Here is a 13,881-nt window from a genome sequence, read left to right on the forward strand (position 1 = left end):
GCCCCGCCAGCCAGGCCCGCTACCGCACGGCGGAGGCGCGGCCCTGAGGCGGTGGGGGGGGCCGCTGAAGACTCCATCTCCCGGCATGCCGAGCGGCGCGGGGCGGAGCGGGGCGGGGCGGGCGGCCGCGCATGCCCGCCGTGCCATAGCTCCCGGCGCTCACGCCTCCCTCTCAGCCGGGTTGCGCGCGGCGGAGCAGCGGTAGCACTATGGAGGCCGTTCCACAGCCACGGCCTCGGCCCCGGTCCGGTGGGGCCGCCGCCGCCCCGCCGCCTCCCCCCGAGCAGGAGCGTAAGCTGGAGCAGGAGAAGCTGTCGGGGGTGGTGAAGAGCGTCCACCGGCGGCTGCGCAAGAAGTACCGGGAAGGTAACCGCGGGGGAGGGGGCCGTCACCTCCGCGCCGCCCAGGCCGGGCTGCCCCGCTCCCCTCACTGCAGGAGCCGGCTCGGGTCGGGCCGGGGGGCGGCCGGCGTAGAGCCACCGTGCCGCGGCGGGAGGACGGCAGCCGCCCCCGTGGGGGCTCCGCGGGGATCGGGGTGTGTCCCGTCCCCCCCCCACGGGCGGGGCGCGGTGGGACGGCCCGGTGCCCCTCCAGCCGCCGCCGGAGCGGCGCGGGCGGGCTGGGCCGCCGACCGCTGCCGAAGGGGGTGTGTCGAGGGGGGGGTGGCTGGGAGCAGCGGCTGGGAGCAGCTCCGGGCTCGCTTCCTGCTCCTCCCCGGGGCACCGCTGCCGCCGGTTGCCCGCAGCCCCGGTCGAGTCTGCTGGGGTTTTGTCGCTTTCCGTGGGCTCTTGGCAGCGGAGACCCCTTCGTGGCTCAGGAGGGCTCACGGCGCATCTCTAGGAGCTTTTCCCGTGGGATGCAGGAGAAGAGGATTGGTGTGCATGGGTAATGCTGCGAAGGGAAAAGGTGCGCTTGGCTGAAGGTGTGCCACGCAGGTCCCTGTGGCCCTACGTTCCAGCCCTGTGTGACATTTAATAGCTCATAGCTACAACGAGGCCTTTCACCACAGGAGGCTTCCAGGTCGTATGCCAATGTTTTCCAAGCTGGGAATCTGCAGGAGTGAGGAGGACAGTAGGTCGTGAATGCCAAGAGAGGTTGAATGGTGATCTGGAGAGGCAGGGGTCTTTGTGAACTGTTTGTGCCTCCTGTCTTTTGGTCGTGAAAGAATCGTTCAGGCTGGAGCACTAAGCAAAAGAGTTGGGGAAAAGCTGTTATAAAATAAATTACTCGGAGTTCTTGAAAAATCTACTTTGTCATCAGTATTAATGCCCTTATGCAAGGTTCTTATGGGTGGTATTGGAATGTTTAAAATCTCCCAGAAATGCTTTCAGATGAGCGTTAGTGTTGAGATTTTTTTGCTGAAATTTGTAATCTCCTTAGGTTGGTTATAATGATCTGTCTAATCTTTGTAAGACAGGTTACAAAAGAATGATCCATTCTGTCTTTCAGTGAGTCCACAGCTCTTTCGTTACCTGATGCATACCTCAAGAAGGACATTTATGAAATGGGAACTCTTCCAGTTGTAGGGACTAGTTCTTGCCTCTCCTCTCTGTCTGCATATGACACTTCTGTTAAAGTAACAAGGTCATTCTGCTTTCTGGAATTCAGAAGTCTCTGTGGGAGCCTGTCCATGGGATTTGGGCACAGATATCTACCTGTGTAGACACTGATCAAGAGTCACTGTTTTTTTTGGCCTTGCTGAGACAAAACTGAAGACAGGATCTCCCTTGTTCACCCAACATTTGAGTGAAGGAGCATAGTATGTTTAGATGTTCAAATCCTGGCAGAGTCATCCAGCTTTTAGCAGTTCATTTTTCTCTGTGATTTCAGAGTGCCTGCAGATTAAGACAAACAAACATTGGCACTGTGAACTTTAAAAAAATGTGAGCAATCTCTGTGACAACTGAATTTTTTTTTTTAGACGAGAGCCTGAATTACATGGAAGTCTATGTAAGCCTAATTCTCAGCAAAGAACAAGTTAGTATGCAAGGCTAAGCTGTGTTTTTATCTTTAGTTCAGTGTAACTGGGTAAGTGAAAGAGCCAATACTACTCTAATTTACTTCATATGTCCTGTAAATCATATGTTAGTGAAAACTTTACAGTGATTTTTCTAGTAGCTCTAAATTAACAACATTGTATGTATTCTCATGGAAAGAGTTAAAAAACCAAACAGTTTATCACATCACATCTATGCAACAAGGAGAGCTCCATTACCTACTCACCCAAGAATAGGTGGTCTTTACAAGTTACTAGCGATTAGTAGTTGTAGTACTTGGGTATTGTTAGGTTCTTTCAACTTCAGAATTTTATTTTTGGAGTCTTTTCTCCCTACATTTCTTTATGCTTCTAAAAGCAGACTTGAGAATCTCCTTCCCAAATGCCTTTAATGTCATTCTGAAATTGTAATACTAGGATGTGCTTGACCTCTGAAGGATCTTTTATTGGATTTTTTTTTTTAAGTACTCAGTGACACTGACTGGCAAGTACGTTACCCTGACAAAATCAAAGTTGATAGTTTGCTAAAGAGAAGTAAAAAAGCAACGAATCATCTGTAATTTCTCAACACGATTTGAATTATAACTGGGTATGAAAAAGCAAAGAGAAAAAACACCCTTGGTTATATGCTTACAGCTTCTTACACAGGGAAAGCCTCTTGACTCCAAAATACAGTGCACCCATCTCCATATGAAGCAGAAACAAAGCTTATTCCAGAATCTTGTATTATCCTTTTATTTTTTGTTTGCTGTCTTGGTTTTTTTTAACTCTGACGCTTCTACTAGAGTTCTGTGAAGCTAGTTTTCATTTTGTCTAAATAAGCAAACAGTATTAGCATTGCTTTTGCATGGACTTTGGTGCTTTGTCTGTAGATACTAAAATAGAATTGCTTATTAATTTTGTTGGTAGCAGAAAAAGCATATTGAGTATCCTGCGGAAAACTACGTGATTATGTTGCACAGGGTGGATAATTCTAAGAAAGCCCTTGGTATTGTAATATGATCTTAAGTTACTGTCTTCTGTTAGAAGTGTTGAAGGGAAATAGGCATTCTTGAGAGAGTGAGATGTTTGTTGATAGAAGCTATACAGGCTTGATTTTAATAAGCTGATTTCTTGGACAATTCATTTGTCTTGCTGATGTTAGCAAGGCTTGTGTTTTAATGGGAAACTGCAAAATGCAAGCCAGTGTATTACCTGGCTTGCTTATAACTGGCACCATTGTTATAGTTTTATTTTCCACAATGGTTCCTCTCTTTTTTTTGAAGATGAGCCAGTGGAAAAGTGACAATATGCTTCAAAACTGCAAGCTAGCATGTTTCTGAAGAACTTGCATACTTGTCAAAGTGCAAGAGCAGTATTTCTTAACTAGGCATGCATCACAGCAAATTTTTTGCAGTTACTAAGGAATTACTAAAGTTTAGTCAGCACCATGTCATTTAAAGGGTTTGATTTTTTTTTTTTTTTTTTCCTGGTGGAAAAAATATGACTCTTGAGATTCACCAAAGCTAATCTTGGCTTCTTTTATAATTTCTGCATTTGTTGAACTACTTCTACTTGTAAGTATGGTGGATGGATTTTGTATGTGCTTCTGTACTGTGGCTCATGTCATATCACAGTCCCAGAGCATGCCAGTGTATTTATGACAAGCATTTGCCGTGGTTGAAATGGTTCAGCTTAAATGTTTCTAAGTTTGCATTGAAATGCATTTTTTTTCTTCAACAATTTTAACTTTTTCTTACTGTGTGACTAGTACTTACCTTTTCCTATTTTCCTGAAATCCAGTATGACTTCTAGTGGAAATATTTACATTTTTTTCTCCTTTTTAATTTCCTTTTCATCCATTTCGATTTCCTTCCCCTTACACTCTCTCTGTTGTTAATTAATAAAAAAACAGAAGGGAAGCATGTAATCATAAATGCCATGGCAGATTTGGTATTTTGCAATTGTAGGATACTCTTTTTCTACTGTGGATGCTATCGTAGTATTATGTGTCATATTTTAAGACAGTTTAATGAAGTTTAACAAATTAGTGTGTTTGGGTTTTTTGTGGGGAAAAGTGTATTTTTTTTTTTAATCAAGGTGATCGGTCCTTGTCCACACTGAGCGAATGTGTCAACTAAATTAGCTAATCATTAATAAGCTGTTTCAGACTAAGGTAGTGATAGAGACAGACAAAACCTGTCTATTGGTTCCTAAAAATATGTCATTCCTCAGGTTAGCCTATAAACTTTGTCTTCATGAAAAATATTTAAGTGAGACCAAAACACACTGAGGTGTAACATGTACACTTAGGAGTATCTCATTAGCATGAGAGTAATGTTTTTCTGAAGTTTTACTCCTGCTTCCTGGCCAAAATGGATTAGTTTAATCATAATTACCTTACCCACCAGAGTAAAATCCAAAAGCTGAAACAACTCAAGTGCTCAGTTATTCACTTAGGAGAAACTTAAGGGTTTTGCAAGCTTGACACACCTTAGAAGGTACAGGAATGAAGGATTTCATGAGGCTTGAATTTTTCCTACTAGCCTGTTTTATACTCTGGGGGTAGGGAAAAATGATTTTTGGTGTTTAGTCTCTTGCTCTTGGTTCTGTTGCCTGGTACCATAGGTGACTCCAGATTTTACAGGGTTTTCCTCTATGCATCTTTTGGGTACCTGCAGCCATGGGCTGGAGCATGTTGTGTCGGTTGTGTATATGCATGTCTGTGGCATATATTGCATGTATGCTGATGTCTGTCAAGCCTGACAGGCTTGTAAAAGCAGATTTGGTGGTTTGTAGGGAACTATACATAATTTATTGAATATCTGCTATGTGATATTAGTTTGTTTGTTTCCAGTTGCTTGTAGCAGCCAAGTAGGTTTAATTTTTACTGTGATAAAAATCCCTTCCCCTGATACAGAAGCAGCCTTTTTTTTCCACCGGGTTGTTTATTACCTTTGTAGTCATGTAGAGCTGTACTTATCAAGTAAACGTTTTCTGTGCAGCATGACCCTCAGTTATAGATGGTTTGTATCTAGTCTGGAAAGATGATTTACAGGACCCTTTACTTCTCCCTGGAAATCCTCTATTAGTACCAGTGGAAAAAATTTGCTGAGGTATCTGTAAAGCTACTTTATGAAATATTTTGCTGTGTGTTTACTAAAATGTTTAATTTTTCCTTCCGTACACCTGTTAAGGCGTTCAGGCTTAGAATCACACAGATCTGATATTTGCTCTAGTACTATCATTTCTAGGTAGTAGTTTGATTCCTTAAAAGAAAGTTTTGTTGAATCTTTGAAGAAATGGATAATCACTGTATTAATAGGTTTTTCAAATCCAGAAAATTAGAAAGAGTTTACAGGACCTTGCCTGACAATAATAAGTAGCCTGAGTAGGTAGGTGGTTTAGACATTCATGTGAGAAGTGTTGTTCTGAAGTCAGTTGCTTTATGATCTCTTCCTCTCTCATGTTTTTCATGAAAAACCTTGAGAGTACTTAAGTTCTTCCTGATGTGAAACAGGAAACATTTTGAAATAGTGGCATTTTTCACAGGACAGGAAAACTTTGTCACTGAACTATACACGATAAGTTAATAGTAGTTACTCCTTTTAGCTAAATATAACTGGTTTACTGTAGAAATAAACCTAGGTTTTCAAGGTCTCCATTCATCTCTCCCCACTTGCATGACTTTCTTGGAAGAGGGAGACATTTTGTAGTACTAACTGCTACATTTTCAAGCAATAGGAACTAAATTCCATTTTGTTAAAATTAAAATTATGCTATTTTATGACATGAGCATTAAGATATGACTGCCCTTATAGCTTGCACACTACAGTTTTGCAATGAAACTTTCATTAGAAGCCCCATAATATTTTACAGTTTGGGGGATTTAATTATCAGTATCATTTGGTTAGCCCACAAATTTTGAAAACCCACTGGCTCCGGCACAGAATTGCATCTGAACAAACAGCTGTATGTAACCCCATTCCCTGCTCCTTTATTGCCTTGGAGGGGAAGATGGTTGTTCCTGTTCCAGGGTCAGCATAATGAAATCTGTACCTGTGGTGCTTCTGACTTTTGCTCCTGCATTTGCACAAATCTACCAAAATCAGTAGTTTCTGTTAATGTCTTCATCTCTGCATTGGTGGTGTTAAGGTGCAGCACATAGTCAATCCCACAAAGTTAGGGTTGGGGAAGAGGAGAGAGGGGTGATAGTTTCCAGTAAAGTAGAACCAACACCTGGGGGCAGTAATTGCTTAAACTGTCACAAATAGGCTCCCCACTGTTTGTGTGACAGCCATCAGAGATTTATAGCAGATATGAGACACAGATCTATCATCAGGGTGATACAAGCTGACCCCCAGAAGATGATTTAAATAGTAGATGAATCGTACCCTGGGAGTCTGTTTAGTGTAAACAGTTAAGAAGTTTACCTGACAGGTCAGATGTAGAAATACACATTTGGTCAAATGAATCCTTTCTATGTGAGTGGAAGGAAGGAACATTGAGATAGATAGAGAAAATGAGATTATTGCACTTTTTTTTAACGATTTTATTGTGAAATATGTTAGGTAAATCCTAAGAAATGTAAAGCAAACACTAGTCAGACAAGAAAAGGAAAATATTAGCTCTGATTGCTTGAACTTTGTCCAAGTTGAAGTTCATGTTCTGCATTTAGACATGTAAAATTGGAAAACAGTGGAGCCAAAAATACCTAACGTCTGTCACAAGAAGTACTGGCTATGCTGTTTTAGTAAGGTGTTCAGTAAGTTTCTAGTTTATCTTGTATACACTGGAAGTTGTAAATAGCATAGTATTACCTGGTATTCCTCATAAAATTTTGATAATCATTGCCACAGTATCCAGACATTTAGTACTACAGGTAAATTTCAACTGACAAGTCACTGTTAATGAGGAAATTTTGTCAGATATTCATAGGAGTTTGATTTCAGCTTTAGCCTAGCGGACAGTGTAGGGTTGCTTTTCTCATTTACCGTTCAGCATGTTGTAGAAGCTGGTTTACAGTTTCCAGTAAGTGAGAGGTGGTCTTAAGAGGCTAAAAATGAGATGGATTTTTTTTTTTTCATTCCACAGTGCATTGTCATCAACAACAAAGAAGAAATTTCAAAGATCTTGGTAGGCATTGCTATGGCCAGCAGCCTGTTATCTGAAGTTATCCGGCATTGTCATGGACACTTGTTAATTGTGGGGATAGGTTTGCTTTTTACAATGAGCAATTCAAAGAGCTTTATTAATAACTACTGTACAAATATGAACATGTCACTTTTGCTTCTGTCTTTCATTGTTAGTCAATGTATTGAGCCTGTTTTCTCCTCTACCAGAGCCATCATGTACATTGAAAAGCAGAGTGCTGTTAAATAGAAGTATTGAAAAGGATGTGGATTGAATCTGTTTTTTTACATTACCAATTTATATCAGCATGTAGGTAACCAAGACTTCAAACCCTTAAACCAAACCACTGTTTGGTCTTTACTCCCTGCCCCCCAGCCCCAGCTACTTGGAATTCAGAAAACTGTAGTTTTCCAAAAGGAAATAATGACTGTTCTAATTCCAGTTTTTCTCAAGTGTTAAAAAAACTGTTTCTTTGTGGGGGGAGGGAGTTGTTGATTAAGATCTAAAACCATCACTGAAGCTCAAGTGCATGGTCTCAGTTAAAATTTGAGATGCAAGATCTTGTTCAGTGATGGAGTATTTTGTACTTGTTTTTGAGATTGTCAGAGATGACTGCACTGTTTTTCTGAAGAGAACTGATGGAATTAAGGAAAATAGTGATTACAACTTGTCTTGTGGGTGTAGATAGTACTTTTAACTCTATGTGACTTAACTATTTTATTGCTTGATAAAACAGAATGAAATCAAAATTTTACTCTTTTTCATTCATTTCAAAATTGATGAAATTCAAATCAGTTGTTTGGGGTTTTGTCCCATTCCAAAAAGAAAAATACTGCCTTTAGCAAAACTGAGCTCTGCTTTGTTTATATAGAGAGTTGTGTTTTGTTTAAAATACCAACTGATAGGATTTGTTCCATCAGAAGTTAATTAATCAACTAATTAATTTTTCTATTTATTTCATACGAATACCTTAAATGACAGTTTCATTTAACACTCTATAGTGTTTCCTGCTTTTAAAAATAAAAAAGACAAAGAATAGGATGGAAGAAAGCTGCATTTTTTTTTTCTTAAGAATAGACTGCCTGGAGAGAAGACTTATGGTGTGAGATTGCCCCACCAAGAATGGCAAACCTGCTCTTCTCACGCTGTGCTGGGGACCTTTGAGATTTTGTAAATAAGTGTGGAATGAGGGGAGTTCTTACTGAGCCTGTATGACTCTTTCTTCTTTATTAAAAATGCTTTCAGTTGTTGAAACTTACAGCTAACGTTAGGTCTCTACTGCTGTTACCCACAATTAAAACTATCTTGTACTTGGGATCATTTAAAAATAACTTACACATGCCTGACCTGTTCTCTCTGTGACAGGATTCAGCAATTGCTGATTACCCTGTGGTTGAGTTTGGGGGTTTGATTTGGCTATTCTGAGGGCAGTATTAATGAGAGTGGAAACTATTTAGATGGAATCAGCTGTTGTAGGTTAATAGTATTGGATTTTGGTTATTGCATTAGAGAAGGCTGTGTTACGAAGAACCTACAACTTGGTCAGTCATTTGTTCACTGACAGAATTTCTAGCAAGAGGTGGGCTTTGGGCTTTTTTGTTTTTTAAAGAAATAGTTAATCTTTAAGGTGAAGAGTTTATTTTTTAATTATTAATTTATTTCATTTTAAGTTATTTATTTTCTAGGCAATTATGGATAGAGAGCAGAGGAAACATCAAATAATTTTACAGTAATGTCACTAGAGATTTGAGATGTGTGTGAAACTTGCTTATGAGCCAGTCTTGCCAATCACACTTTTCATCGGGACATTGGCATAACTGGTTCCTTAATGGACATCTGAGGTGTATGAAGATGTTTGAAGAGTCAGTGCTCAAAATAGGCTTTAAATTGCATAAATGATGATCTGCAAGTGCGTAGTAAGAGTGTTGAGTAGCCTTAAACTTTGTATTATGTTATGGTCATGACTATGTAAGATGAAGTTTAATGCATAAAATCAAATATTAACTTTAAGATGTGATCAAAGATGCAAGACATTATTTTTAATTCCTTTAGATTACCCTACCACAAACTTCTGTTTGATTTACAGCATTATTGATTGCTTAACAGAAGATTTTATTTATCTTACTTCTTTAATAACCATTAGTTTTGCAGGGAACTTTCCTGCGTATTTTACTGCCTTTTTGCTTACACAAGCAATGATTCATAAATAAATGTTTAACTCCACTAGAGTTAATGCAGTATTTGCACATGGTTTATAAAGTATTGTTTGAAACATTAATACACAGTGGATTATAATGTATTGTTTGAAAAATCAATACATAGCTCTACTGTGTTCTGGGTATCAGTTTAAATTTGGATGCTGCAAGATCTGTTGTAGTCATTACGTCAAAGTCTCAACAGATAGGAAGCATTATTTGCATTTTCAGCTCAGTATTGGAGCATGATTCTGGAATTAAAGTTCCTGTAAATCTGTCTAATGTGCCTGTCTATGCCTTCTCAAAGCTCATACTAGAGAAGAATGGAGGAAAAACACAAGAACAACTCACTACCGTGTTACTTGCTCAAGGGAAACTGGACCTTGGATGACTCTTTGAAAGTCCCTGCACAATGATGCCAGTGGCTTAAGAAAACCCTTTATCTGCAGTTAGATCTGTTTTAGAGCTTACATTAATGAAAGGGCAGACAAATGAGCATAGTATCAAACCCAGTATTGACAGTAGGTCAACAGCAGATGCTTAGGCAAGAATATATGAGAAGAGCTCCTGGAGTATCACTGTATGCTTTTGCTTACCATTCTGTCTTTCAGTGATTTCACGGTCTAGGAGCTCCTGAGTTAGAAAGTGCATCTTCATATATGGAGTTTGTCATGGATTTTCTTCCTTAGTTTGCCTAGCTACATGAACTTTAAGCTTAATTATACATTTTGTGAAGAAATAACTTTTTTCTTTTGATTTGAAGCTGACTTTGCTTTTCCTGAATGACTCCTACTCTTAGAACAACCAGATGTTTCCTATTTACCTTTCCTCTGTCACTGGTGATCTTGTGGAGGTCTGTTCTCTCCTGCTTTCATGTGCGTTTTTCGTGCCTCTATTTAGGTGTTCCTCATACTGAAGCTGTGCTCTATCTGTCCCATGTTGCCATTTTCTGTATCTCTAGCCCTGCTGTATTGGTAGATGAAAACAAACCAGAAGTGCACACAAAATTGACTTGATATAGGATGTGAGACAGAATTACTTTGTGATTGATTTTTCACCTTTGTTCTGCATGTCTGTCCTAATAGTCTGTATCATTCAGTTTTATTTTCATGTCAGCTCAGTGCCAAGATGTTATTACTGTCATAGGCAGCTCTGTTGTAACCCAAAGCTCATGTCCCAAAGTGCTAGTAGTCAGCTCCGGGTCTGCTGCTATATATCTAATTTACAATCTCTTATTTGTGGACTCTTTTGCCCCTCATCTGACTTTCACAGAGAGGTGCAAATCCCTGCCTTGTTCAGAAGGCAGTTAAGAGTTGCTATGAGAGCAGAATTCAGTGTTGGGAGGCATTGCTACTTTGCTATCAGAAAGGACTGGCTAGTTAAGTTGAGAACATCTATCTGGTCTGTGCATGTTTCTTCTTCCCCATCTGTCTGATTTCTTAAGTTTTAAGGAGAAGTGGTATTTGGAAATAGAGTAATTGCTTAAGAATAAACCAAATGAAGTAATGGACTAAAGTAAGAACGGTATTAAACTTGGGATTTTCTATTTGTGATGTATTCCTTCAGCAAGTGTTCACTTGTTTGCTTTTTCCTAATTTGTGTGTTCTTCAGCTAAAACTGTAGCAACTGCGATTCAAGTGCTTCACATCTGTCTGGAGCATGCAGTAAGATTCAGAGTACTGTGGCAGAGAAACTATGAAACTAATCTAAATCGCACCAGAATTAATTGGCTATTGAGAATATGCTTTGAACTTGGCTAGTGCTTTCTGGCTTGATGCTGTATAGGTTCTGCACTCTTTTGACAGGAGAAATAGATTTGTAAGAGTTGTGCTTGTTTTGCCACCTATGCTGGTAGGCCACCATCTATACCATTCCTTGCTCTCTTTCATCAATAGAGTGTGTTCTGTCCTGCGTGATTGTTTCTACATAAGGCTCTTCGGAAAGCTCTGGAGAAGTGACCCACAGGTTTTAGCAGAAACCCCTGCAGTGTCCTACCTTGTAATTTGGGTGCTTCTCTGCTCTAGTGGTCAGTTGGCAACTGCATTACTGCCTTCTCTTATAAAACACATCTCTCTGAACTTGGGTGATTTGGGAAATAATGAGGGATACCACTCAAAAATTATAGTATATTTTTTGTCCCGTCTATATAATACAAAACATATTTTATATTTCTAAAGATGTTATTTATTTTTATAAGTAAAAGATAATATTTTTCCAGTCTAATAACTTTCTCATATATGCTTGTTGAATAGCAGGCAGAATACATGATTTCTTGCATAGCTTTGCTATTTTGTTAAAACTAAACCATGTCTACTCCCTTCCATCTCAACTGCTGCCTCACACAAGGGAGTATAAACACCAAATTTTAAACATGACTCATTTTGATGATCGTACAAGTGTACTAGATGATTATTTTTGAAGATAAAATTGCTGTGACATCCCTAAACCAAACTTAAATATGGAGTAACCTGGGTGGTTGGCTTGAATCTTCTAAGTATGCCACTATCTAGACTTGTCCATGATACAGAGTCTTGCTGTAAGTGGAGAACAAGTGAGGTGAGGGATTGTTACTGTTTTGCACACATTGGAAGGGGGGGGGGAAGTTGCCACTGGAAGAAATGTGTTATTTACTGCTACTTAAAAGAATACATATCGAAGAAATTGCCATAATGTGTTAGAAACAGAAATCTCTTACTGATATGAGGATAGGTCATACTATAAGCTACTTTAATGCTTTAGCAGACATTAATAATTAGATTATGCTTGACACACTTTTAAAATATTTCTTTGTAATATGAAGGTGCTACAAATACCAGTTCATGTTGTAAAAAGCTTGTTGGTTATCTGAGTCAAAGCTTAAAGTATAGCTCTGCTCTTGAAAATTTGTTTTTAGCTGTATCAGCTTGTAGGTGCTAAACCAATAGATAACTTTTATTCTGTAGATTTATATATATTTATACTGGATGTGTGCACACATTTGTGACTAAGAAACACAAAAGGAATTAGTGAAGATCATACCAGTGAGCATGTCTTTTTCTTTCTTAGGGCAGAAATGTCCTCTTCGTAAGGTATACCAAGGGTTTGTGTGCTGTAGAAACCACAATAGGAATTGTGGCTAGCCACAACTAGCATTTGTCTTGGTTTTGTTTAGCAGTACATTATGTAAAGCAAACTAAGAGAAGTAGATACATAGCAGCAAAAGAGGGAAAATCATCACATTTAATTACTTTGAAGTACCAGAATTTAACCTGCAAGACTTCTTTTCAGCAAGGTGAAGAGCGTGAAAATAAATCTGTCCCCGGAGATCAGCAGATGAATTTATCTGTGATTTTCTGACCACAGTTTGTTTGATTCTTCAGTACTGTCCCCTAGAAGCCAACTCATTGAGAGTGGCTAGGTTAGGCAGATGTCAATGAAGACTTGAATTCCTTTTCCAATGTATCCAAAGAAATCTATAGTCTTGGTTAAACTTCCATTACAGCCTTTTTGCGTATAATGTCATCCACAGTAGTTGTCACCAACATGAATGCTACTAGGAAACCTTTCAGTCTTTTACTTCTAAAATGTTTGTCATGTTAATGCTCATGCACAAAAATCTGAAAGCAAAAAATTCCCAGGGACTTGAATTTCACAGAATGAACTGAACAAAATCAGTATACTGAGAATATTGCTAGTTTCTCAAGTACCTGATAGCCCCTGCCTTCTCCTAAGACCTGGAATTTTGTGTTTGGTTAGAGAAGGGGGGCCTTGTTTTTGTTACATGCAAGTAAAGTAATCTCTTGGTGTATTATGTAACTTCTTTTAATTGGAAGATGGGGATTTTGCCATGGAGATAATGAGACACTTTGTATCTAATGTGCAATTTTTTTGTTGTTGTTTTGTTTAGTGGGAGACTTCGATAAGATCTGGCGTGAGCACTGTGAGGATGAGGAAACTCTGTGTGAATATGCTGTGGCAATGAAAAACCTTGCAGATAATCACTGGGCAAAAACTTGTGAAGGGGAAGGCCGAATTGAATGGTGTTGCAGGTAAATCTTAATGTATTTGAAAGATGCAATTGCATACTTCTACTCACAAATTTCTTATAATACAAGGCTTAAGCTTTTTTTTGCCATTTTTTAAGATTTGTTCTATAACATGTTAATGATTTATTGCTTCCTAAAGCAAGTACCTTCCTACTGTTCCAACTTACTAAGGAAGTATAGCTTATGAAATGTTTTGTTAAAAGGTGGCCCTTTTTTAAAAGTATCTTCAACAAACAACTTTTCTTCCTCAATACTGAAGCTGTTTGCAAGTAAACCTATGAAATAATTTTCTATGCATTTGTCTGAACCTAAACTGAACAAATAGAGTGAATGTAGCTCGTTTAATTTTCAGGGCTTTGATTTGATTTGTGTGTATAATACAATAGTGTTTAAGCTCCAAATGCAAATCTCTGCTTAATTTTCAAGTCTTAATCTTGACTCTAGCCTCTGTGGAAATTTTTTAAAATTTATTTTAAACTTTTTAAAATTCCTGGGTTGTAAACGTCTAAATTTTATTGGGTTATCTGAAGAGTAAAGTCATGAAGTGGGTTCA

The 13,881-nt window shown here is 39.1% G+C and overlaps 1 protein-coding gene across 1 annotated transcript in view; it reads left to right on the forward strand.

The window, feature by feature from the left end:
* Window positions 1-209: 209 nt before the first annotated feature.
* SAMTOR (S-adenosylmethionine sensor upstream of mTORC1) overlaps window positions 210-13,881 on the forward strand; it is a gene marked incomplete at both ends in the record, with an annotated part of 36,988 nt that continues 23,316 nt past the window's right edge. Inside the window, 2 exons of the mRNA XM_082013894.1 lie at window positions 210-366; window positions 13,190-13,331. Coding sequence (XP_081870020.1) covers window positions 210-366; window positions 13,190-13,331 — 299 coding nt within the window. The remainder of the gene's footprint in view (window positions 367-13,189; window positions 13,332-13,881) is intronic.

The sequence above is a fragment of the Phaethon aethereus genome (genome assembly GCF_964289735.1).
Source record: "Phaethon aethereus genome assembly, chromosome: 1".
Classification (NCBI taxonomy): domain Eukaryota; kingdom Metazoa; phylum Chordata; class Aves; order Phaethontiformes; family Phaethontidae; genus Phaethon; species Phaethon aethereus.